General features: G+C 37.3%; 1 protein-coding gene across 11 annotated transcripts in view; it reads right to left on the bottom strand.

Annotated features, from left to right (window-relative positions):
- Positions 1-26,740, bottom strand: part of PTPRM (protein tyrosine phosphatase receptor type M) — a 457,368-nt gene that overhangs the window by 314,745 nt on the left and 115,883 nt on the right. For all 11 annotated transcript variants that reach the window (XM_064656540.1, XM_064656549.1, XM_064656569.1 and 8 more), the window contains exon 3: positions 3,572-3,837. In XM_064656540.1, coding sequence (XP_064512610.1) covers positions 3,572-3,837 — 266 coding nt within the window. The remainder of the gene's footprint in view (positions 1-3,571; positions 3,838-26,740) is intronic.

Here is a 26,740-nt window from a genome sequence, read left to right as displayed (position 1 = left end):
TAAAACACAACAAAGAATGATTACATTCCTTTGTCCCTTCATCTACTAATGCCACGTCTTTTCCTGAAGATTACTCATCACGAACTTATCATCCTTCATATAAAAGAAGCTAAAAGGCCTATACAAATTTTCTTAGTGGACTTCTCCTAATTTTGTTCAATAAGGTCAGACAACCTTCGAAAATCACTGGGAGGAAGCCTTGTACATTTTGGAGGTTTTGTGAAGAATACATGGATTTGTGCCAAAAGAGGTTGGAGTTTAGGAATCAAATGAATAGCACCTTAGGAAACAGACTGGGTACTGTACACCTGTCAGATGGGTCCTCTGCCTTCTCCCACCATTCATGCAGTCATCTGAGCTGTCACCTAACTTGGAGGCACACTCTCACAAGACGCACATATAGTCTCCTCTTCCTGCCCTTCTCCCAGCTGCTTGCACAGCTGCCTCCCCCACAACTGGCTCTGTGAACATGGAGGAAGAGTTCAGAAACAATGAAAAATCTTAAGTGTCAGCAGGTGAGTGAGGAAATTGCATCACAGATTTCTGAAAGGATGCAGGCAACCAAAATGGAGACAATTGACCACAAGCTGTCAAAATGGTGAAAGCGCTTCCTCAAGAGTAAATTAGCTTATCTACAATAAAACCAGTGAAGTTAAACAGTATTTAACAGTGATTCCTTGCACCACCATGGATATTAACATAGCATAAGATGTTTTGGCACATCAGCTAAATTGCAGTACCTAACCAAGTATTATTTCAGATTAGATGCAGCAAATGCAAAGAAAACGACTTACTGTACTCCTCAGTGAAAGAAAGATTATGCAAGAATTTCTACATTTCCAGAGGTAAAGAGAGCACATGGAACCCACGACTGACAGGCTCAGGCACCTATTACATATCAGATAATGCACTGTAATTGGCCAAACTGCAGTACCCCATCCAAGCATATAAGGGTTCACCTACGAATAAGGGTGAACAGTACAGATGGCAGGTTTCAAGGAGGAAGAGGACGAGAAAGGTTATCTTTCTATTTCTGTGGCCAAGTGCTCATATTACTCAGACATCAGTTAGATGTATCACACTGTTAGAAATCTGATATAGATTATTACTAATAACATTAGTAATAACATCTGAAACTGTCGGAGTTTGCGTGTATTTTTATGAATATGTTAATTTACCTTAAAATTAATAGTCAGAGTCAATGTTGCTTCTATTAAAATTCCCCTGTCCCCATAGCCTTTTGGTTCAGAGCTACAGTGAGGCTTTGCAGCACAACCCTCCTCTTTACTGACTGATGATTTGCAGAGCAATTCTGTTGCACAAAAACCAGACTCTTTTCAGAAGAAGGAAACTGAAAGCTCCTCCACTAATTCACTCCACAGATGGGGACATTACGGTCCAGACTTGGGCATTAGTAACACATTCACACATTTGCCCAGTATTCAGTGCTCCTGAATGACCCAGCATTTTCATAAAACCCTCCCATAGATTCCATGTTACAAATAGCTCAAAGTTATATCCAATGTCTGTCACGAAATTGTCTGTGGGATGCTCTATACTCTTCTCCCACCATCCACTGAGGCCAACCACACAGGCTGGTCCTCACTACTTCAGGCAACATAGAAAGGCTTTTTAGCATCACTGGAGGGTGTTCTCAACACTGGCATCAAATTGGTGATGTGAGGTCTTGCTGTAAGGCCAGAGAATCGTGGAGTATCTCGAGTTGGAAAAGACACTTAAAAATCATCAATTCCAACTCCCTGCTCCTCACAATACTATCTAAAACCAAACCATATGACTAAGAGCATCATCTAAACACTCCTTAAACTCAGACAGGCAACAAAATCTTTCAGCCTGAGAGATGTAAAGGTATGGCTAAACCATGCTTGGACTCTGTCATCAGGATATAGCCTCATGCTCCAGAGTCAGGTAGGGTACAGCTTCTCCCACATGGCTGAAGTGAACCTCAGCTCTGCTAATATGCCTGCCCTCCTGGAAAAGGCACTAGTATTATCTTGTCGAGCCTGCAGCCAAGTATAGGAGATCAATATCATGAAGTTTGATGAGATGTTCATAAGCTTACCCTGAATCCTCTCCAGGAAGCCCCAACACTGCAGCTGTAGCAATTCCTAGCAATCTTGGGCAGAACACTGGATACAAATGTGAACCCTGTGAATAACCCCTCTACAACATAGCCACACATGACAGAAGGAAGGGAAAATTAATGAGTGTGTTCTTCTGGGTCTTCAAGTATTGCATCCACTGACAGGTATCCCAAGTTCCAAGAGTAATATGATCCTGCCACTCCAAACTCATCTTTTGGACCAGAACTTTCTGTTTCATTGCGGGTGAAACAATCACAGCGCTAAAAACTCTGGGAAGTCCTTCAGCTTCTTTTTTTTCCTTAGAAGAAAAAGGGTTCCAAAGGAATGAGTTCAGTTCACTTGAGACACATCCTCATATATCAGTTGCTGCAGCTACAGAAAGAAGTCCACTATAACCTCCTAGAGTCCAGAGTGGACACTGACAAACTCATCATGAGAAACCTAGTCACCTGGAACCACACATGCAGGAACAGAAGCAAGACTCTGCCACACATGACACTGATAATCAGGGCACTGATGTAGGAATTACGATGACCTCCCCTGGAAAAACATGGTGGAAGAGCAATATTGTACTTCCTAGGGAGGTCTACAGTCAAAGAACCCATATCTTTGGGACAGCTTTTCTTCAGAAATCTTCACGCCATAATTACAGTGACAATGTTCAATATAAGGGACCAAATAAAATCCAAACGAAACTTTCCAAACTGCAAATGAAGATGGAGGAGCCTCAATAACATCTGTGTTTTACTGGTCTGCTCTTATTACACCACATTACTTGTTTGTGCAGATACAGACTATACTTTCATGGGAAGAAGGAGAAAAACTGTTGAACTACTACACAACAGTTAATATCAGTATATTCTGTAAACCTTCCTACAGAAAAGCAGCACCCTAAGGAACTGCCAAGAGAAATTCTCCCTAAATCTCTAGGATGCAATCAGAACTCCATTCCTATGACAGCTACTATTATATTTTTGTTTACTACTGGACAGAACAAATGGATATTACATTCAGAGCAAAGACTTAAACTGAAAATTCAAAGGATTCGTCTGGTTTTAAAGAAACAAGTATTGCTGATCTAAATCAAACTTGTAGATTCTACTGTAATAAAATTATTGGCATTCAATTCCAGCATCCCTAATGAACTGAAAGAATGAGTGAATTTATTACAGAGAAACAGAGGTAATTGACTGAAATCAATGGCAAAATTTCTAAATTGTTTCAACATAATTAGTTCATCCACATTTAAAGCACATGAGTGTGCATGCATTTCATACACATCTATAAATATAAACATATAAACACAGCCATATGTATGTAAAAACATTTAGTATCATGTACAAAAAAGTAATTAAGATAAATATCAACTAGACATACTGAAAGGTATTTTGATTTAAAGTCAAAATTATGATTAAGAACCAGGTGACTATTATGAGAAAAAAAATTTCATAAACAGTAAAACATACCTGATAATAATTGGGCCAGAAAGTGCTAATTGCCAGTTCTGTTCTGTTCCAAGCACCAGTGACAGATGTGTTCCAGACCGGGTTACCAATAGGACCATCATTAACTTTCACATATATATTCAAAGTGCCAGGGCTAGATCCACTCTTGCTTGAAACATAATAGTGGAAATCAATACAATGTGTATCATTTTCTTTCAGATGGGGCATCAGGAGCTGAGCTTTCTGTCCCGCAAATCTCCCAGATGTATTAACCAACATGAAAGAACCTGCAAAAACAAAGTCACTGGTTCAATTATTTCGTTATTTTATTTTTCTCTTCCTAATATGGTGATCTCTAACTAAAGTACCATTAGTAAAATAATAATAATAATTCATCTATTTTTCTTTGCTTCTATTAACATAACAGTAATTTGTATTCTGTAGGTATTTAATCTCAAATTACTTTTGGAGCATCTCAAGATTCTTTTTCAAAGTTAGTAGATATTGCAATCCTTATCCTACAGTTATAGAAAGGAAGAGACAGAAAAACCCAAACACTGAAGTGATCTGCACTGTGCTAAATCTAGAGATGTTAGTACAGAATCAACTGTAGGTCTTAACTACCTGAGTGTTTCTATATGCAAGTCTTTATTGGGTTTGCCTGGCAAGGTTTTGGTGAGGGGGAACTACAGAGGTGGCTTCTCTGGGAAGCTGTGAGAAGCCTCCCTCCATGTCCGGCAGAGCCAATGCCAGTTGGCTCCAAGATGGATCACCGCTGGCTAAGGGTGAGCCATCAGTGATGGCAGTAGTGCCTCTGCGATAACATAATTAGGTGGGAAAAAAGAAAACTGCAGAATTGCAGCTAAAGAAAGGAGTGAGAATACGTAAGAGAAACAACCCTGCAGACACCAAGGTCAGTGAAGAAGGAGAGGGAGGGAGCTGGTGCTCCAGGCACCAGAGCAGAAATCCCTCAGCAGCCCACGGTGCAGACCATGGTGAGGCAGCCTAAGGAGTCTATGGATGGAGTAGATATCCACCTGCAGCCCATGGAGGATCCCACACCAGAGCAGCTGGATGCCTGAAGGAGGCTGTGAATTCATGGGAAGTCCACACTGGAGCAGGTTTACTAGCAGGACTTGGAAACAGTGGGGGACCCATGCTGGAGCTGTCTGTGCCTGTAGGACTGCACCCTGTGGGAGGGACTCCACTCCGGAGCAGGAGTAGACTGTGAGGAGTCCTCCTTCTGAGGAGGAAGGAGTGGCAGTGACAATGTGTGATGAACTTATCACAGACTCCATTTCCTGTCCCCCTGCACTGCTGGGAGGGAGGAGAGAGAGAAAATCAGGAATGAAGTTGAGACCAGGACGAAAGGGAGGGTACTTGGCATCCAGCCAGGGTCAATCCACCACAAGAAATGTAATGAAATTTAAGAGAATGATATGTGTTCAGATGGTGGGATGCAGTGTATGACACAGATGGAGTCTATCCAAAACGTTCTCAATTTCTTAGCCTTACTCTAGCTAATCACAGCTTACTCTAGCTATTTGACTAAGTGTGACAATTGTCTCCCATACTCAAAAGCTGACAACAGAATGAACAAATTAAAATACAAGCAAACCAGCAAGCTTTACAGGTTTATAAAAAAGGCATGTTGGTGTGAATTTTATATTATCGTCACAGCTTAAAACAACAAACAACAAGAAATGTAAAAGTATTCACATAAAATTACATTCAAGCAACCCTCACATGAGCAGCTAGTCAATTTATGCTCTGTTTTTCAATGCCTATTAATGCGTTTCGTTGAAGTGTACCTTCAAAATAATCATATTACAGAACAGATGTGAAACTAAAGAATTTGAATGGCTATATAGACATTAGAAAAATATAACATGATTTTCAATGTGTCACTGAGATGTGCTGTTTTAATGTTTCTGCTAAAATGTATCTGGTAAGCTCTTCCTAGTTCATGAGAGGAGTAGGATGTAAATAGATCCTCTTAATTGTTTGACTGAACTATCATCTGAATCTCAGGAAATAAGACACTTGGCAGTGTCATGACAGGTAAATCACATCACTTAGGTTTTTTGGGGCAATTTGATTTCCCACTTGTGCAAGTCTCACCAAGTAATGCTTTCAGAAGCTGAAGTCTCCTCTGTTCCAGTGCAACTGGAGCAGCAGCTTCACCTGTAGAACTTTTAAAGCTGAAAACCAAAGGACATTCAGCCATCTAGTGTGCCCTTCTAAACCTAGAGTTGATTAAATAACTTGTAATATCTTGCTGTATCAAACATAGTAACTTCTACTGTGGCCTAAACATACCTCCCAGACAAAATTTAAGGAAAACTTTCCTGGAACAAGTAGGAATCTAAATGATGGATCCCGGAACATTGTACTGTAAGAGCCTGCTTCTGGCTTCATAAGAGAGCACCAAGTAAGGGTCACACCTTGTGTGCAGATAATGAAATCCTGAAGTGTCTGTAGATTAAGCTATGTAAAATCAGTCTGCTTAATGCAGAGACATTTCAAGCTAACCAATAACCAAAAACTGATTATAGATACATCTGCAACATTACTCATTTTTTAAATTGCATCCTTTGCTGCAGGTACAAGAATGTGCTCTACCTAGAATGGCTAGCAGTGCTTTTTTGAATATACATGCTTAGGTGTCTTCTTCCAGTGGGCCAGATGAACATGAAACATGCACACAAGAAGTCCCAGGTACACACCACGATCAGCATATGGGCAAATATAATTTCAAGTGTAAGCCATCAACACTGTGTGGGTTTCACTGAGGTCAAGCAAAAAGAGAACACGGATAATAAATTTCATGGAAGCCCCCAGCTGATGCCTTAACTCTTGTCTTTGAAAGGTTGCCACATGACATAATTCAGTATTTGATTTGACAGTACCAGTTTTTCCCAGTATGTGAATTCTGATAAAGATCAACTTAGCTTCTACACCTAGCTTTAACTATGGATCTTCCCACAAGAAAAAAAAAACAAACCAAAAACTAATGTGTATTAAAATGAAATGCCATAATCACATCATATAATCATAGAATAGTTTGGGTTAGAAGGTACCTTAAAGATCATCTAGTTCTAACCATGATATATACATATTACTTAAAGCTATACAGTGTGAGTCACAAAAAGTGAATTGAATGCAGTAAAATCTTTCTTACAATTTTTTTCAAACCAAGACAACTTACCTTCAGTGTTAAGTCATGTTGAAATTTTCAACTTCACTACTGTCCTCTGTTAGATTACTGAATACTACTATGACAGAGGATTATATACATCAAAAGCATATGGATAAACTCAGTACACAAATAAACACTAAATTTTGACACAAAAAAAAGGGGGGGAGGGGACAGTTCTTGGCCATGAAAAAAACCACAAAAACCAAAAACCAACAAAAAAAAAATCCATGGCATACTTTCTCACAGTGGATCAGTTCTCCAGAATTGCATATCACATATCTGGGGACATAACAAATACACACAAAAAAATAACTGCAACTCTTCACTGATATATCTACTAGGAAACAGTTACCTACCAGGAAACAAGGATTCAACAAGAACACACATAAAATTATAGTCATTCATAAGGAGAACAAGTGCACATACTACTATAAACATCTTCCTTTTTAAAATTACTAGTTTCCTTCGATGTACTTTCATGTTTAAACACAGGGATTATGATAATTTCTTCAGTCAAAATGTTTTAATGGGTTTTATTTTGGTTCAGTGCTTAGGTCTATGTTTAGGCATTACGTGCATCTTGATAGTTTGAAATTAACACTGAAATCTAACCGAGGATAACACCTAAGGTAGCTGATGGTGCTCAACATCCATTAAATTTAGTCTTCTTTAGTCCACAAACTTGCTGAATCACCCATATGTCATAATTTTTGCCAAGCGGTTTAAATCAAGAAAGCAATGAATTTCCTAAAGTTGCTGTTGTTGTTTACAACTCCTTATTGCAAAATGTTTCAGCACTAATTCAGCAAATATTTGGTTCATTAAAATATTAATTTTAAGAAGATGCAATATTTGAAAAATTAAAATATAGAGTTACTCTAGAGTAAATGGGCAATAGAATATCCTGGTTATGATCATCAGCATAAATGGAAATTTTCTGTGAAGTAAGCATAAAGGAAAATGAAATATTAGACACAAACAGATGCCCAAAAGACACAAGCATGACAAAAGAACTGAAAAAAAAAAATTGTTTAAAAAAGAAAATCTAAGAAGTGGAAAAGCAACGTACTGGCCTACAAAAAATGATGGGAATGGCACAAGAGAGATTTTTCCAGTCACTTCTGCAAGTTTTCACCTTGCTGAGATACACTTTTTATATTGGGAATGTCAAATGCAATGAAATTGAATGCAGTATCATTTTTCATGCATGAAGAAAATGTCACTAGAGAGCAAAGAGAGCTACTTTGTTGATTTTTCACTACTCATACATGGTTGAGGACAAATGATTAGTTTTACTAATAAATATAAGTAAAAAATTACTGATATTTAACTTATTTAGGTATCAGGACTGGTTGCTTTTGACTCTCAATATTTGAAAAATGTGCTAAATGATGGAATGCAGAAAGTCTGATTTTAAGAACAGATATTCTATGTATTACTTTACTGAGAGTAACCTTTAGTTCTGCACCCTTAGGGTGCAGAAAGGTATCAAAAATGCTGTGACTGGACAGTTCATAGAATCACAGAAAGGCTTGAGTTGGAAGGTATATACAGAGAGTTACCTTTTATTAACAAAACCTCATTCCCTAAATGCCAGCCAATACTACTGCCATCACTCACAAGGGATTGTGACTACTGTGAGTGTCCAAGACAAAGTATGGGACTGTTAAAGACTCTGGAACCGCTGTGCATAAGCAGATGAATTGTCAGGCTCAAATGTAATGGTCACCACTTTCAGACAAGGGAAAGTCAATATGTATGTTCTTTTATTTATTGTATTTCATAAACATGTGTACAGACCACTTTGCAAGTATTGCAGAAAGCAGAAGACCTGAATTCAATATCAGCCCACCTTGCACTTCAACTCCCAAAGCTTGGAACAGAAGAATTTTTGTCTGCAGTATTTTTTCATACTATTTACTGATTTTATAGAAAAAAGAAAATATATTTTCAGGTAAAATTTGCAAATTATGAGGCTGCTGTAATTTGAGAAAGCTCTCAAAGCATGACTACCACTACCTAAAGAAGCTGGAACTTTCATTCAAATGACATCACCCAACAGGTATGTGCACACAAACATCAGTGCCGCTTACACCCTTGAATTGGCATAATGAGATGTGCCAGTTGAGAGTCCTCCCTTCAGTGCCTCAGCTAACATCCATCAGTTCTGCTCATTAACTTACAAAGCAGTATTGTCTCAGGTGAATTTTTAGTCTTCTTTTGAGCAATATTTACTCATATTAAATTTAATGTGATAAATTTAATCATTACTTATTACCCATCCTAAAACCATCATTAATCTCAACTTTCAAGTTGTTTATCTTCCAAATTTGCAACTATTCAAACTCTTGAAAAAAACCCCATTAAACTATTCTGTCATTAGTCCTGCATATCGTTTGAAAAGATTAATTCACTTCTACTCATAATGCCATCATTGTTTTACCAGAACTAATAAGACTAATAAGCCTAATAATTCTTTTACCAAATTCAATTCTTAAAATTTTTCCTCATCTCATATGCATAGATACATCACCAATTTTTTGTTACATATTGCTTTGATCAAGCTCAAACATGAAATCACATATTTTCCAGTAATAGCCAGTAATAAAAACACTGCTTTCTGATGAATACTGCTTCTTTTTTCAAGCCTTTTCAATATTTAATGATTTTGACTACTCACCCTGTAATCTTTTTAGTGTTTTCATCATGACTATTATGTTTACAAACACTGTACTGACATTTTGAAGGCTACTTCTTATATAACTAATATTACCTCTTTACAAAAGCAAGCAATGTATAGTAGGTCCACACAGACAGACACAAGCTCACAAGCTCTTAGAGAAAACAACTGCATGTGCATAAATTCTGAGAGATTTGTCTCAGGTTTCAGATTCAAATTCTGATGCAATCATTGCATTTTAGGAAAAAAAGAAATCAAAGTGAGAAAAGACTTCATAACAGGCAGACCCAGACCCAGGGAGACTTTTAAACACAAAACTTCCAGAAGCAACTTCCCAGGTGTGGAACAGTCAAATTCAGGTTGAGTATTCTACTTCAGTAGAATATATACCTGCAGGGAACAGGTATATACTGGAAACAATTAACTGAAATTAATTGAAAGTAATTAAAATCAGAGGACAATGTGGATCTTTCCAAAGTCCTAGTATCATAGAATCGTTTAGGCTGGAAAAAGACTAGAATGTTGGTTTGGAACAAAGATTAGTTAATGCTGAAGGGTGGAGAAAAGGGATCACATTTGAACTGCAGTTCCACTCATGAACACGACTGGAAAGATTTTAATTTTTGGTTGGTTTTTTGGGTTTTTTTTTGGTAACAGGAAACCTGACTAGCCTGAATTCAAGGTTAATGCAGCTACAAAGTAACTCCCCCTCTGTCTGATAAGGCGGGTCATGTGCAGTGTGGGCTATGAAATCTCCAAGGAGTTGTGCTACTCCTCTCATCCCTGGAGAGCCACCTTAGATGCAATACCATCACAGGTGGAGGGTTTCCTTACCAGCCCTAATCACTCACAAAATCCACAGGCAGGTAATCAGCCAAGGTGTACACCTTCTTGGGAGAGTTTTTCACTTTTAAAAGAACTGCGCTCCTTCTGGGCTTCAAAGAGATAAGTTTGGTGCAGGACAACTTTCTTCTTCACTTTAATTTCTGTCATCCCACATTTGGCCTATCCCAATATGCTCTGGCAGCTCTACCACTATCTTCTACAGCCAGTAAGAACTGTGCTACAAAATGCTAAAACTGTGAACTGATTTATCAGTTCACTCACAACAGAGCGCTTCCCACAGAAGGTTGCAAGTTTTCTTCAAATCTCTCAAGACTCCTCATGATGCAGTCAGCTGGACTTCTTTAAAGGTGACCTAATATATTTCCCCAGCTATAACATTTTTTAAGTTTTATGCTATGACTGGATCTCAAACATGCCACAGCTTTGAGACAGATCTGTCTGCACTTTTCCTTTAAAGTGAACCAAAAATACCGAAAGGGCTTTGAAGAAGTGATGTTTTATCAGAACATAACTTGAACAAACTGTTTTCCGTCTGAAAACCCAGATTCTTTTGAGAGAGAGTGGTAAAATACAGCCATTTGAAAACAAATACCTTTTCTGCCCACGGCTTTGCAACAAGGACCCTTTTCCTCCAGACCTGCTCTGTACAGTAGCAACCTTCAATAGCCTTTTTGGATTCAACAAACTCTACTTGTTCTCCTCTGGGTCAACAGAAAAATCTTCCCTCTTCTCATCATCTCTGGCCTAGTTTTGTGTCTCTTCTCTATTACTTTCAGAAAACCTCCCAGGTGCGAGCTCTCCAGTCAGCACATATATTTCTGCCTGCCCTGTTCTTCCATGGAAAAACTTCTCCCATGGCCAGGTGCTCTCAAAGAAGGAATGCTCTTCTCTCCTGAGAACTTCTCCTAACCAAAAAGCATGCAGTTACCAACCATGGACTTATGACAGCATATAACATACATAAAAAAATAATTTTAAAAGACACCTTGAACCATTACCTCATTGTCACACACAGAATGATAGTATGTGCATGAAAAATTTTTTGCGTATTCCTTCTGTTTTCAAGGAAATGAGATGAAGTTTCCAACGTCACCAACAGAATAAAACTTGTTCAGCACACAAAGGCTCTCTCCCTGCCTCTGAGGCTACACTCACAGATGTTTCCTTGCCTTGTTTGTTCCTAATAGGGCACAGCTCCACTAGTTGATTGTTTAGCCTGCGAACCTGCAGTGAGATTGAAGAGGTCTGCCAGACACATCTGCTAAGCCTACCCTGAACAAAAATAAGGGAAGTCAAAATACAGGATAGGGTATACAAAGGATTAAAGGATAGGAACAGAAATAGTAACAATCAACATTGTAACAAACAAATGGGCCTTGCTAAAAAAAAACCCAAACCAACCCTTGGGTTTACACCTGGAGGGGACTGCAAGTACTACTGAAAAAGACAGCAGTTAAAGATATAAAAGACTTCTGTGAAGTGCTTAACACAGTAAACAAACTGAGCAGCATAACAGAACACATCATATTAAAACCTGAGTAACTGAAACAACTGTTAATGAAGAAATTCCAGGAAACATGGGATGAGGCTCTACAAGTAGGATTCTTTGCATCACTGTTAAATCAGACGCTATTTAGCTTCTTTAACGAGGACATAAAAACAGATGTAAAATTTTCTCTAAGTAAAAACTGAATCATACAAACACTGGCAAAAAAACCACTAAGTGTCTGAGCAGCCAAATCCAGGCAACCCTCAGAGTCCAGGATGAGTCTTCCAGCCTGATGGGCACAGGGCTGCTGCAGTTCCATGTCCCCAGATCCATCTGGTGGTGAGGCTTCCCAACAAAGGCAGACAGACAGAGAGGGAGATGGCCTCACAGATCAAATATAGACAGAAAAAAGTGCCTTTACCAGCATTCGTCTAAACCCACAGAGCACTCACACAAACAGCATGGACAGCCCCACCCTGTACCTCCTCTCCAGGCAAGGGGAATCTGACCCTGCTAGAGGAACCCACACCCTGCTCCTCCCCAGGAACTGGCCCCCACACCCAAAAGGCCGCAACTTCCACGGTCTCACACCAGCTGCTGGCACTCAAATCCCTTCTACTATTCCCTGATTAGCCTGGTTTGAAGTTTATCAGCATTCACACACACACTGAAGATCAGAGCACATCCACGCACAAGATGGTGAGAAATAGGATTTAATAAGAACTCAGGACAGATTGTGGTGATCAAGCATCAGGCATACTGATGTATGCACCAGCATACTGAGCGGTCAGACACATACACCTGATAAGACTCTTTTATCCCTTTATCCCTCTATTTCTCCCGAGCTTGCCCCTTCCCAAACCAACTTTACTCCTGCCTTTGGTCCCCACATTAACAGCTGCAAATGCAGTGAGAGCAGCAAACAAAATGGCAAGCTGTGTTTTCCAGTGAGTCGCTTACCCTATCAACTTGCATTTTATTATAACTTGGCATTCAAAGCATGAGACAGTTGTTCTGTCAATGAAGATAAGTATCTTTAAAACTAACCAGCACATGCTAACAATTACTGCTGCCGCCCAGAAAGTCTCCCTTCTGTTCTAAGCACATTCTCTTTGCTGCACCACCAATAACATTAGTCATTATTTTCGTAAACCATTCAACCACGCAATTCAGCATTTAAGAAACAATACTCAGGAGATAAGCACAAATCAGCTTTAACAGGTTTCAGGGGAGCTCCTAGGGCAAACCAGTTAGCTTTCAGATAAAAGCTTTGGGGAAGTAAATATAAGAAAGAAGGGAGGGGGGGAACGCGGCTTGGTTCTGCATGTTAGCCTTATCTGAAAAGGGCCATCTCCAAGAACAGGGTTAAGTGCTACTGGTGCTCTTCTCTCTTCCCAATGACAGGCTGAAAAGGTCTGTTAAACACAGAGGTTAATATAAAAAGCTTCTGAAGGCCCAAAGACGGTGAGCTTTAAAACCTTTATAGAAATTCTATTTCCTTTCAGCTTCAGGTTGCTAGGTTAATGTTAGACTAACGATCATACCTATGTATACTCTTCCAAATTTTAGAACACCTCAGCAATAAGTTACTTTTAATTTAAAAGCTGACTGTCATTGTACTTGCTGCATACAGTATTTCCTGGAAATCATTCTGCCACCTCGCCGATTACTAATTTCCTAACTACTGGTAAAAGCAAATTGTTATCATAATACTATCAGGTATATATACTGCAACTAAGGTGTTGTACAGATGAGTATCTGCAGTAACAAAGCACATGCAAATGACATCCATCTTTTGAATTACACTCAAATGTCTGACAGTCTTCCACACACCTGTAAGGCATAAAACAAAAAATTACTATACTGCCTATGGCAATATAGAGCCTTCTAAAATCTTGTTTGACGTATCAGTAATTTTAGAAGCATATTAGCCTCAAGGGCCATTCTGTTACTGGAGTAATCTACTCCTGGTTTCATGAGTGTGAAGAAAGACAACTCAGAAGAAATCTACATTATCCATCAAAGTATCTATCCAACAAAACAAAACAACTCCACATATCTACAGTAGGTGACGATGTAATGTTTAACCTACTCTTTCGAATCGAAGCAGCCATCTTTGTCTCATCTGTTTAATACATTCATCTGAAAGTTCCCTTAGCATGGACCATGTATCGCCTCAATTCTTCTAGTTCCACCTGAAAAATCTTGCTCAGAAATTAGAAGTTCACCAGTATAATTACAATCACAGTGGCTTCTCTAAAATATACTTTTATGCTTTGTTTTTCTAAACTGAATCACTCATTGAAACTCCAAAATACAAGTAGTGGGCTTTCTTCCCTAGTTAAACTACAAATTACTTCAGATTAGTATTCACAGCATTTTTCTTACACAGACACACTTCAGAGACCTTAGACAAGACTTGCTGAGTAAAATTTTAAGCACATCAGGGCCTGGCTTTCACTGATGAGCAACAGGATGGCTCAGGACCTTTACTCCTGAGCTCATGTCCCACAGGAAAGTGTCATTATACCAGCACAGAGGCACGCGTGCACCCCATGGCAAGTACAAGACAGTTTTAGCCTTAATGGATTAACTACTGCACTTTCCACAGGCTAAGTTATACACTTTAGTCAACCTAAATTATAACAACATGAAAGCTTTAAAACTGATAGAATAGCATATGCAATTGGGGCTGTTTCTTGAATCTTAAGGAAACCACAAAACAAACAAAAAACCCCACTAACATGAATTCAAAATCTGCGTTTAAAATGGAATTTAATACTAGTCTACACCAAGATTTATATATGCATGTATGTGCATTCATCAGCTTGGAATATTGCCTTAATTGGATTTTGTACAGGAATTAGAGACCCATTACACCTCCATTTATGGACTTCTTTTTCTCTTTTTTTTTTTTTTTTTTGTAATGTATTTATGCTTTTGCCACAAAAGCAGTTGACATGATTTTCTACAAATTGGTATATAAAGCCATATTCCACATTGGTTTTCTCCTCTTAGGGATCCTGTTACACTTAGCAATGACAAAGAGAAGAATGACAAATGAAAAAAAAATACTTAAGGCATAAAGATTTTCTTTCCTTAAAGAACATATTAAACTATTGATTCGATATATTTGAAATATCACCTCTAAAATAAAACTCTTTTTGCGAAAAAATGCCTTTTTGGCAGGAAGAAAAAATACTTACTCTTAGTTATTTTATTTTTCACATATTAACCACTACAGTACAATCTATCTTTAAAAGCTGTTATCTAAAAAGGATTACATCACAAACTACATCACAAAGAATGAATACTGTGCAGGTTGCCAATTTATCTGTGTTTATTCACACAATAATTTCCTTCACTGTGGCAACCGGCAGACTTCCCAAAGCCATCTGCACACTGATAAAATGGGAATTTCGCTTTTCATTCTTTTAAAGAGACTTTTTCCAAGCCACAGATGGAATTGGTTTTAAGTCTTGTATTACTGTGGCTATTTGCAATGTCCTAGTTAGGCTCCACTTGTATCCTCCTTAAATACAGCAGAAAACATTCCTAAAGCATTTAACTGGTATACATAATAAAGTTAACATATTTACCACATGGAACTATGGAGCTGCATTTTTCCTGCGCAGTCCCATGGAGGATTCTGTTTGATGTACTTATTTTCAAGTTCTGGTCTGCTAGAGAGGCATTAAAAACATTAATTTGGACTTGATTCATCCCTGAAACAAGCCTTCCAGTTTCCATGACTCACAATCCCAGGAACTAAGATTGTCATTAAAGAGAACAACAGGATCAAGGTTTTTTAGGAAAGCTTAAGACTAATTAACACAAGGGCTTAATGATGTGTTTAAGTACCATTCAGGAAAGCACTTAGACACTTACTTAATTTGGCTTCAATAGGATTTAAAATTGAGAAGGTATATGCATAATGTTTCCACATGATGCTTTCTGGAGTTCTGATGTCCTGCTATTGCAGGAACCTGACATTTCACAGCTTATTTTAAAAATTGTTAATTGTGATGACATTGTATTGACACGCACAATTTAAAAAAAAAAACAAACAAGTAATACAGAAATCCTGGAGTTGATTTTATGAGAGCTAATTTGTCAACAAAGAACAGCAGCTAAAAACAGCTACTTAGGAGCTGCAAGCTGTAAAATTATATTGGCAGATATATGTACTATGCATAGTAGTAGTACATCTGAACTAACCCTTGCCCAGAGAAGGAAGTGCTAATCAATTCAGTAACTCTTAAACCCTGAAACCACTTATTTTTGAACAATATTCAGGCATTTATCAATAGTCTTGCAATTCCCAAATTACATACGGAACATGAACCACGAAGAACCATATTCAGCACCATTCAGTATTGTGCTTTCAGATAAATCTTATATTAAGGGTGACTGGTGGTCTGTAAAAAAATTTAAGGCTTTGTATCTGTGCTTAAGCAAAAAAAGTTTGGACTACAGGGACATAAACCCTTGAAATTTTTTTTTTTAGCCCTGAATTTAATCCAGAAATTAAATATTTGGGCATGTGAGTGATTCTGATTGGGAAAGAGGGATAAATAAGTGCTTTCACTGCTGTGAAAGGGGAATGTATATTTACATATATTTAAAATACGCTGCAGGATAAAGCAGAATCAAACAGAAATCAAACTAAAAGATGACAGATGCTCTACCCTTTTCTTCTTCATTGACTTTGTCTTACCTTTAAAAGCTTCTAGGCCGAAACCTGGAGAGAGTAGCAGAATCCCCTGGATATAACTGTGTATCAGTCAAACAAAAACAAGGGAACTGAAACAACATTTTTTTTTTTTTATCACCTCGCCCTTTTCTGCAATAAGTTTAGCCTGGCACCCTCATGATGCATTATGCTTCTCAGCTCCCCCCTACGGAGGTGTGTCACTCCCCACTGAAGCTTTCAGGGGTGTCTCCCCAGCGAGACCTAGGCTGCCATTTGAGCCACTGCTCCATCCTCGCCCTGCTGTGCCTGCCCCTGCCAAGCTGTGCCTGGCTGTTGGGAGGACAGAGGAGGCTCCCGACAGGGCCGTATTCCCCAAAAGAACTGGGTGAGCTGCCCGGAGTGCTGAAGTACTACAGACCTTTTGTTGTTGTTACGTTCAAACCCTGTTTCATATAACCAAACAAGCTATACCTCAACAGCATTTTATAGGACAAAAATCTTCTATTATAAAACATTATCATAATGAAACAGATAACATTCAAATATTAAGGAAAAGTGAAAATTTTATAGTGAATAACTCGTAGACTCAATTATACTTTAGAGTATAATAAATACTGTGTGTTTCATTAAGACTACAATTTGGTGAAAAAGGGGGAAAGCAAAACATAGCGATATAAATTCATTTTTAGGCAAGCAACTTGGCTTTACTTGAGAAACTGTAGCATTTATTTTCTCTTCTCTCACCTCACTTGTTGCCTTCTTATGCTGCCTAGTATAGTTATTTAACCTGATGTTATTTTGGTTTTATTTACTAAAACTAAGCTTGCAACAACCATGGTTCGTTTTCCTGGAATTTTTGCTGTGATCCTTTGAAGCCCGGACAACTTAATTTTGTGAATATTTTCAAGTGTTTTAGAGATGAAATTTGAACTAAACAAAACATTGAACCAAATGCTAAAGACTTACCTGTGATCAGACCAGAAATAATTTGCCAAGGAAATCACATTAGTGGCAGAACATACTCAAACTAAAAACTCCACTTCTAGCCCAGGTATTTTTTTAATCAGCTATTATTACAAGCATTACCTACAACTCTAGTACTTAGTCAAGATTAAAAAAAATATAGTCCCCATTTTTCAGTGTACTTGGTGTGTGTGTTTGACAATACTTCCTATACAGAAGCATTGAGATTCCAAGCTGGAGATGGAATGCAAAAATAAAAGAAAAAAACTAGTGGTAGATATGGTTCCTTAAACACATTTAAAGCTACTTTGGAAGTTGACTTGTTTTGAAATAGAAGTCCACTCTTCCAGCTTCTTTAAGAGTCTTAAGTCTCTTCTTCAGAAAAGGTAGAAAATAAACTATAAACAAAACTACACCTTAGAAAACACTCTCTGAAATGCCCAGATCCTCAGGCAAAATGGATTGTTTGCTAAGTCTGCTGTGTTAATCTGAACACTGAGCACTACTCACTCACTCAGTCACTCACTCACTCTCTGACACTCACACGTGTCATATTCTTCAATTCCTTCTTATCATCTGCTGAAGACGAGCATAAAATTGAGAACAGTCTACTGGAAAGTGAATGCACACTTAGCAGACGTCAGCAATCTATTTCATATTTCACATGTTGCACAATTACGGATCTACAAGTTGAGAGATAAAAATTTAAGAACACACTGAAAACATATGAATAAAAATTCTTGTAAACATATTTCTTGAAGTGTGAGGATATATTAAACAAATATTCTGAAATGCCTGCTCAGACACAGAAGTTGCTATGTGGAGCACAACAGATACATACTGAATGCTGTTTATGCACAGAATGAATTATCTGTCATTCCCAAGAAGCTGTGCACCACTGTTTGCATTTTGTTTAAAGTTTGCACTAACTTTTTTAGCTAAAGAAGTCTGTTGAAAATAAATCCTCTTTTTACTCTCTTACCTAAGTCTCTAGAGATAGTGGGCTTTTTTCATCATTCAAAATGTACTTATTTTTAAAAGAAAAAAACTTCTCAGTTAGGCAGCGACATCACCCATTTCATAACACTCAAACCTGATTTTTTGTGCAGATTGTAACTTGACAGACTTTGCAATACGATGAACAATTACTAGATAAACGCATCTAGGCTATTCCTACTCTTTGCTCATCATTTTGATAAGGCTTTTCATGAGACAGGAGGCAAGACTCACTAAGCTTTAACAGAATGTAAGTTAATTTCCTGAAAAAATAATGTAAGGGAGATTTTTTATTAAACTCTAATTACTTCTACTTCATTATCACTTCAGTAGGTGGATTGGTTGATATCATTATTGTAATGGAGGTCAGTGAGAATTAATCAGTCCAGTCTTACAAATATACTGCTTCCTCTCATCTTTTTGTAACAGACTGCCACCTTTTCATGTATTTCAGTAATAAAATTCAGAGAGGTCATACCAGGAAAGTGAAAAAGTAGTGACTGAAAAGGGTCAATGATAGACAAGCTCTTACTGCCTTTTTAAAATAAAAACTTCATTCAGAACTTCCTCGACGTGTATGGGCTAGCAATATTGCTAACATGAAATAATTTAACATTCAGCCTGGTTTGGCAGATGAGAAGAATACATTATGAATCTCTTGGTTTTCTCAGAAGTAAGGGGCAAAACTTCTCCTCAAGCAAGTAGACTGGAATAATCTTGAACTTCTGTTTTCTCTAGAAAGCTCTTTTTTTTTCCCCAGACAAATATTTTAAAACAAGATTAGCACTAAAACTAACTTAAATGTTTACAATTTATAGCTTGTTTCAGTTATTTAAAAGTCTTTGTCCTTCATTAAACAATTGCTGCCTTGATACATTTCAGGTAAACTTTTCATCAACAGTTGCTTTAAAAAAAATTATTTTTATGTAAAGCTAGGATTCCTGAGAGGAGAGGTTGGTTTTTTACTGATTGTAGCTAGGTTCCCTGTGTTATTATTAACAAGTACTGGCATTTATTTCGCACCTACAAAAACTAGTCTAAGATTGTCACAGTTTATATGTCTAATTCTTTCTTTCATTTTCTGAAGTTTCTTGTCCTGCCACACTCTACTTAGCTTCTTTCCTCCATGAGGATGCCAACCTCATCAATCTCTTTGGCTTCCTCCTGACCATCTCATGCATACCTTCCTTACGACTGAATATTCAACAGCCCAATCCCCTTTCATTCTTCAACTAAATCAGTTTGAAAGTACACTCAATATGTTTACAGACTAAAGAAGATTATGTTTTAACTTTGCAGATTCCACTTGAAAGGAGGATTCCTTGAATCACAATTCCTTGATTTCTATTAATGAGGGATATGGACACAGTAATTTCTAAAGCTGTAACTGGATTGTGTATATAAGTATTTATACTGTCTGGCTTGTCCCAACTTCACGGGTACCAGGAAGCTTGCTACATGGTAGATGAAGCCTTTGAACTTCATCAGAAATATATAAAATTATAAGAATAGCAACATAACGTGATCTAAACACACAAAGAGGGTCTTAAACCTATAGGAAGTATTCACATCCTTACATCCCTCAGTTATCTATCTACCCATTATGTGTTCTAAACTATGTGTGAAAACCATTCTTTAGATGAACTGATTTTAATTCTGCATTAAACAACAAAAATAGTATTTCATACCTTTAAAATCTCAAATGATTTTCTAACAGATGGAAAAACAGTGACTGAGCCAAAATACAAGCACTTCAATTATTCTCTGTAGCATTCTTTTTATCTCATAGCAGCTAAAAAGATCTCTTTTTTCCTTTTCTTTTTAAAGAGTGAAACACTAGCTCAGTCTATTAAAAAAAAAAATCTGAAAAAGATTTTCTGAGACACTACTAAAAATGTTGTTTAAAGGTTCTCAAATGCCCAAGAAAATCATTACCAGGAAATTACTTTTTAATCAAGCATGAGGAGGAAAGTAGAAAGTATTTTATTCCCTATAACAACATAACACATGCTTAAATAGTTAGAAGCATTATTTATACTTCAAGAGAGATTGTATCCCCAGAAATAACTAAAATTCTCTAATATTTAGCTTTTATCCACAGGGAGATTTAAACTCATATTTCCCTGTAGCTTACCTTTGCTTACAAATTTCTAGCATAAAATCATCTTTTTTTCCTCTGTCTCAGCTAGGACAGCAAAACTAGCTGTTTGTCCTTTTACACTATGCAACTTCAGTAGTTAGGTTACTAAGACCTAGAAAGATCTTTCCAATCCTTCCTTTCTTCTTTATTTTTTTTAGTTGTCTGATAAGAAGAAATGGATACTTAGTACTGTAATTACTTAACAATGACTCCGATACCTCAGTAGCACAGATAAGTAGTATTTTAGGGTTGGATGTGTCATGAAAGCTCAGCTAATATAATAATAGAGCAATATAAACACTCACTATTTTTAAAATATAGTTGGTGTTTTAATAAAAAACCCAGTGGAAATAATTTTGAATAGTCTACTAAAAGCTCTGTATTTATATACTTTTCCTTATCCTTCTGCTTTGTTTTTCCATAGATTTTCACACAAACATGTTACAAGTTTTAGTCTCAAAACGGTCAAATTGATCCTGGGTAAGAAGGGATTCTCAAGACCTTCAAATAATCATCAAAGATGCTGAAAAACATGACCAGTGACCATCTAGACCTGCATGGTGACCTGGTCTCTAAAATGAAAGCCTTGGCAACCGGAGACTTAGAAATTTCAATTGCCAAAGAAACACTCTAGCTCTTTAAAAGCAATCTGCATCACAAATCTGTGTCACCTGATAACACTTAGAAATTTAAAAAAGATATTTAGTACTGTTGGCAAGTAATAACAGAATATTACTGTTTATAAATGACTGCAAAGTAAAATTATCTGGAGAGAAAATTTCACATTTGGAGCACTTATACAACATTCTGTCGCTGAATAGAGGCTGAAGAGGTTTAGCTCAGGCTTTCTGAAACAAAATTCCCTAAGGAATAAGAAGGACTTTTACCAGCCTTGCACTAGTGTAAAGAGATGCTTCACCCGAGTCATCTGTGAGTTGAAGCTCACTGCAGTGAGAAAGATACGCAACTTTTGAAGCAACATCTGTCATATTATGTGGGGATACCTGCACTGCTCCTAGTGCTTTTCTTTGTAATCACCCAGTGCTGAGTGCAAATATTCATTATAAAAACTTGGTATTTTACCAATGCCTCTTTTATTAAGACTTTCTATATTTCAATGAAAGCTTGTGATAAAGGTGAGATTTTAAGTCAGCATTGGTACTCTGGAGTGGAAAGCAAAGCAGGCGTCCTGTTAGGAATCATAAACTAGCTTAAGTATTTATCATCTTTATTTCACACTCTGCCACTGATTCATTATCTCAAGTGAGTCACTTAACCTGCATAGGTCAATTAGATTGTCTGTAAATTATGCAGGACACCCCACAGCCTCATGGTTGATATGAGGTGTTACTCATTTCTGGAAAAAAACGCTTGACATTCTTGGATAAATAAGAGCATAAATTTATTACTGCCAGCTAATGGGAAATTAGCTTATGAGGGCCATACTATGTGCTGTTTGCAGTTATTTTTGCATGATAAATGATTCTCACAAATAGTCATCAGTGATCAATGTCACTTTTCTCAATCCCTGCCCTGTTTTTCGTATTTGCATGCTTTTACATTACCATGCAAGGAAACTGGCATGAAACAAGGACAATAACTGTCAGTTCACACAGAACTGAAACAGAAATGGGCACATCGCATCCACAAAAATGAGATACAGAGTTCATTTTGTTCTGGAAATTAAAACAAATAGTAACTTTTTAGTGATTATTACTATGTCCTTGATTAGTTTTCTTGTTTCCTGAAAAGTAGAACCAAACTGCGTAAGTAGTACTGAGTCCAAACACTTAGTTTACAACGTACTATTATTTACTTGTCAGTTACGTTAGTCAAGCCCATTGAAGCTGTTTATATGGGGTTTACTGTTTTATTAGTATTAGCAGAAGGCGGAAACAGAAAGACTATTTACTACACAGTAAAAAGCAATATTTGGCATTATCAGGCTTAAGAGATACCAAGGTCATCAACTTTGAGTAAGGGAATACACTTTGCTTGGTTGACTCACAGGAAATATCTTGTTACTAACACCTTCTTCTGGGCTTTTTTCCCCCTTATTTTAATTAAAACAGGACTAAACTATTTTTCAGTTTTGCTAAACAAACAGAAAACAGATCAAGCTGACAGAAGAAAGAAAAGGTCTTTTCTCAGGAGACATTTCTTAAATGCATAACCTTCAATTACCTTACCTTCAATAACCTTTAGCTTCTCTAGGTACAACATGAAATTTTGTTGAATTCAAATGCAATTGTATTTCAAATGGGCAAAGAACTGTTTGAACTATTATTGATACACCATCTCTTACATATCAGCTAGACACTCAGAAGCTAGTCTATGAAGCACTTCAAAGCCTACCTATGTAGCCAAAACTGCTCTTTAAGCCCTATAGACTCATACTGCCACTGAAAGTGATTCACACATTTCTACCGTGACTTCCTATTTTTCTGTCCTATGAGGCTGCACAGTAAACCAAACCAAGGACTCAACTGATTTTCTATTTTCTCTGTTGTTGGGGTGTTTTTAGTGCTGGAATGTGTGAGACGGTGGTGTCGGATCCCCAAGGGGCACTATCAGGCCATACTGTCCTGCCCTGTACCTTGCCCATGGTACAGGGCATTTCAGTGCAGTCCTGGGCCATCAGTTTCTGTATCAACCACTGACTCTGACCCCTTCTCCTTTGGCTTCTGCCCCAGGCCTTCAGTTGGACCCTGAACCTGGGACTTCCCTTGGATCCCAGTGGCATGATGTTATTCCTGTTACTGGCTCTGCCGGCTGCCTTTAGATGCTGTGGAACTGCACCTCATCTGTGAGGGCACAGCCTTGCTGCTCATCAATAGAAAAAGGAAGGTGTTGATCAAGTTGATATAACCGCGTGTGAAATTACTGCCTAAAAACTAGGCAAAGTTAATCCATAGGAAATAAAAATAATGTCTGTATTACCTCTCCAGTTGTACAAACCTCAGTAAAAATGAAATCCTAAGCAATTCTGATATTTAAACAATCCTGTTTGTTATGTGAGATAGCACTTACCAAAACAAAGAGCTATTGCTTCAGGTCTTCTGCAAAAGCAGTTACAGCAAAGTTAAACAGTTCCATCACATTTTAAATGTTTGCAGTCTAACAGCTAGAGAGGCACTTCATTAATTTCAGTGAGAAAACCTATGCGAGAAATCTATCCCTACCCTAATATCTGCTTGATCCTTAATCTATCTTAAGAAAAGACATTATGGCCCTCCCAGTTCTCCCGCTAACGACAGACCAGGAAAACTGACAGGGATGAGCTGACAGGGTCTACCTCCAACACAGAAAGTAACAGCAGTGTGGCCTATCACATTTCTTTCAAAGGATGATTTTGTACTGCAGGAAAATAGGAGCTGAATGCGTAGCAGGATCGTGAAAGGCTTCTAAAAGCAGGAGCTATTCCATTCCATTTCAAAATGCTGAAGAAAGGTGTTTCAGGATTAGAAAGGTAGATTCATTTGACAGAACCCAGAAAGGCCTCATTTCAACTTTATATTGCTTTAGTACAAAAAGAAACTACCGAAAAATACCCAAAACAACTCCTTTGGGAGTTTTAGCATGCATTAGACTTGAATGAATCTTAACATACAATTTTCCAACATCTTATTGGATATTTTATTTTTTAAATGCCTCCTGCGTTCCAAATTCTGTTCCACAAGCTACCAATTTTACTGACCACAGATCATGATTTACCAACTTGCCCCACTCCAACCACAACATGATCTTTGTCTGCTTATCTACACAGATTCTTCTGACTCCCATCACAGGATGAAAAAAGGGACAACATTTATTAATTGGATGGTGTCTTGAACTAGACTTCAAGGATGATTGTTGACACACAGTATCCACCACAAGACCATAAAATAAGTATGTAGTTTTCCTATTTTCTTATTTTCTAAGCATCCTTTTCCAGTTGTTTATTGTATTTGTTCTTTCCCCCAGCCAATCTAACTCTGTATGTGTACTCCTTTGTCTCGCCGCTGATTTAATTTCTCACACTTAAAAACAGTTTTCAGAAAATGCTTATTTGGTCATTTAAAGGTTTCCTGCACAGCCAAGTGTAGTTTTACAATATGATGTAACTAATGAAATAAGTCTAAAACTCCAAGAGGAACCTACCTTTGAGCACTAAGTCTGAGTAACATTTCAGTTCCTCTCTTGTCTCTGTTGAGAGGTATTGCAAAATACTGAGGGGAACTGCAAGAACCTCAACTGTGGCAATACTAGGTTGGATCTGATGCCAATCTATTCAAGCAGTTGGCATCTTGACTGGGCCCAAAAACAAAAGCACCCCTTTGGAGAAAGGGGCTACGAACCATAAAGCAGGGTGGGCTGAGACAATCTGGATGCCATGTCAGTCTTTTCCTGACCTCTAGTAGTCAAAAAAAAAGAAAAAAAAAAGTTTTATAGAGGCAAGAGAAGCTAATGCTCCCAGCTTAGGGAAAATGCATGCTACAATATGATGCAGCCATATGGTCCACACGTCAAATTTCTTCCTTTAGCTATTTGTGTGGTAGCTTTTAATATCTGCTCTATATTTAGCACATCAATATTTAAATATTATGCTACTTAATTATACAACTGCTTGTATGAAAGTAGTTGATTTATTGTTTCAAAAACTGCAGTGGTTTTGGTTTACTGGAGCTTGGGTTTTTTTAAGAGTTTTTTGGGTTTTTTTAAAGAAACCTAATATTCCACTCTCATTGACCAGAAGTAATACATATATTTGAAAAGTGCTGCTGTTTGACTATACAGAATACTAAGACATGTTGTAAAGAAACAAAAAACAAAAATAAATCCTTCTCCCAAAGGAACTTCAATAAAATTAGAGTACATTCCCATTTGAGTTTCAAATTGAAAATATTTCAGGGATTCTTACAAACCATTTGGAACTGCAAAGTAAAACTACAGTTATATTTCCTCAATGTAAAAAAGAATTATCAGTATAATACCCCAAATTAAGGTAAAACAATTCTACAGAACAAGCTACTCTTTCTTGTTCCTGAAAAAGGATGTGAAGGCAGAGGGACGAGCAGTACAAGAGGAGGAGAGGAAAGAATGAAACAGAAAAATTATTCGATCATGTTCTCTGCTTAAAAGTTTATCATTATTTTGAATTACAAGCAATCTATACTCCCAAAATACAGTGCACTACAACTGAGTTGTGAGCATTTGGATATATCTAGCCTAACAAAAGAAAATAAGGTTCAGATGAAGCCAATGGCAGTGATAGACATGGTAACTGTAATTCAGCTTCAGCCCCCAGTTGGATACAATGTCCGTTTTTTCAGTCCTTACATTACTAAAAATAAACATCTTGTTTAAATTTCAAGTATGCTCTCCTCATAACTTCCATAAGGAAGTTTTGTCTTGTTATAATAAAACATTTCTATTAAAAAAAAATTACTTAGAAATTTCTAGCAATGAGGTATGGGTCTTGTAAAAGACCATAAGAATACTTGATGTAAAATACTTTTTGACGCTGTAAGAAAGAATGTACTGAACAAAGAAAAACAGTAATTAAAATTTTCGTTACAATGCTATAATTAACATGTCATGTATAACAAACTTCAGAATTGTAGACAAAGAATATCAGATGAGGGCAAAACTTAGTGTCATCTGCTATTTGCACTTAATTAGCAACCAAAAAGTTGCAGAAAATTTTTATCAGTTTATAATACCATGCTTTTTCACAATTTAATCTTGACATGGAAAGAAGCAGGTGTTACGCGGCTTTGTGTTAAGTACTGAGGTATTGAAGAATGCCTTGGAAAAAAGCAGACTAATATTATTTATCTTGAATATAAGTAATGCATCTGTGCATGCAGAAGCCAAGTGAAACCAAATCTCTTCATGTGTTCATTTCAAAGTAAAGGCAACTACCTTGCTCAGAATATCCTGTGGCTCAGCAGATGTACTGAAAATCATCAACGTGGTTATATCCAATTGCTACTCAGGCCTTCCGGAGTCGAAATACACGCAGCCATAAATATTAATGTGTGTGCTTTTCTAGACCTATCTTCAAATGTTCCATCAAATTTTCTTTAAATGAGGAATAACATAAAGGAACACATTTTAATAGGCAAAGCAAAGCAAAGCTCAGGCAACTATTAGATAAAAAAGGATATCCCAGAATCCTTTAGAGAATTTAACAGTTTCTGCT

This window comes from Pseudopipra pipra, chromosome 1 (assembly GCF_036250125.1).
Source record: "Pseudopipra pipra isolate bDixPip1 chromosome 1, bDixPip1.hap1, whole genome shotgun sequence".
Lineage (NCBI taxonomy): Eukaryota > Metazoa > Chordata > Aves > Passeriformes > Pipridae > Pseudopipra > Pseudopipra pipra.
Note: the sequence above shows the minus strand (reverse complement) of the source record. Positions and strands in the feature narration are given on the sequence as shown.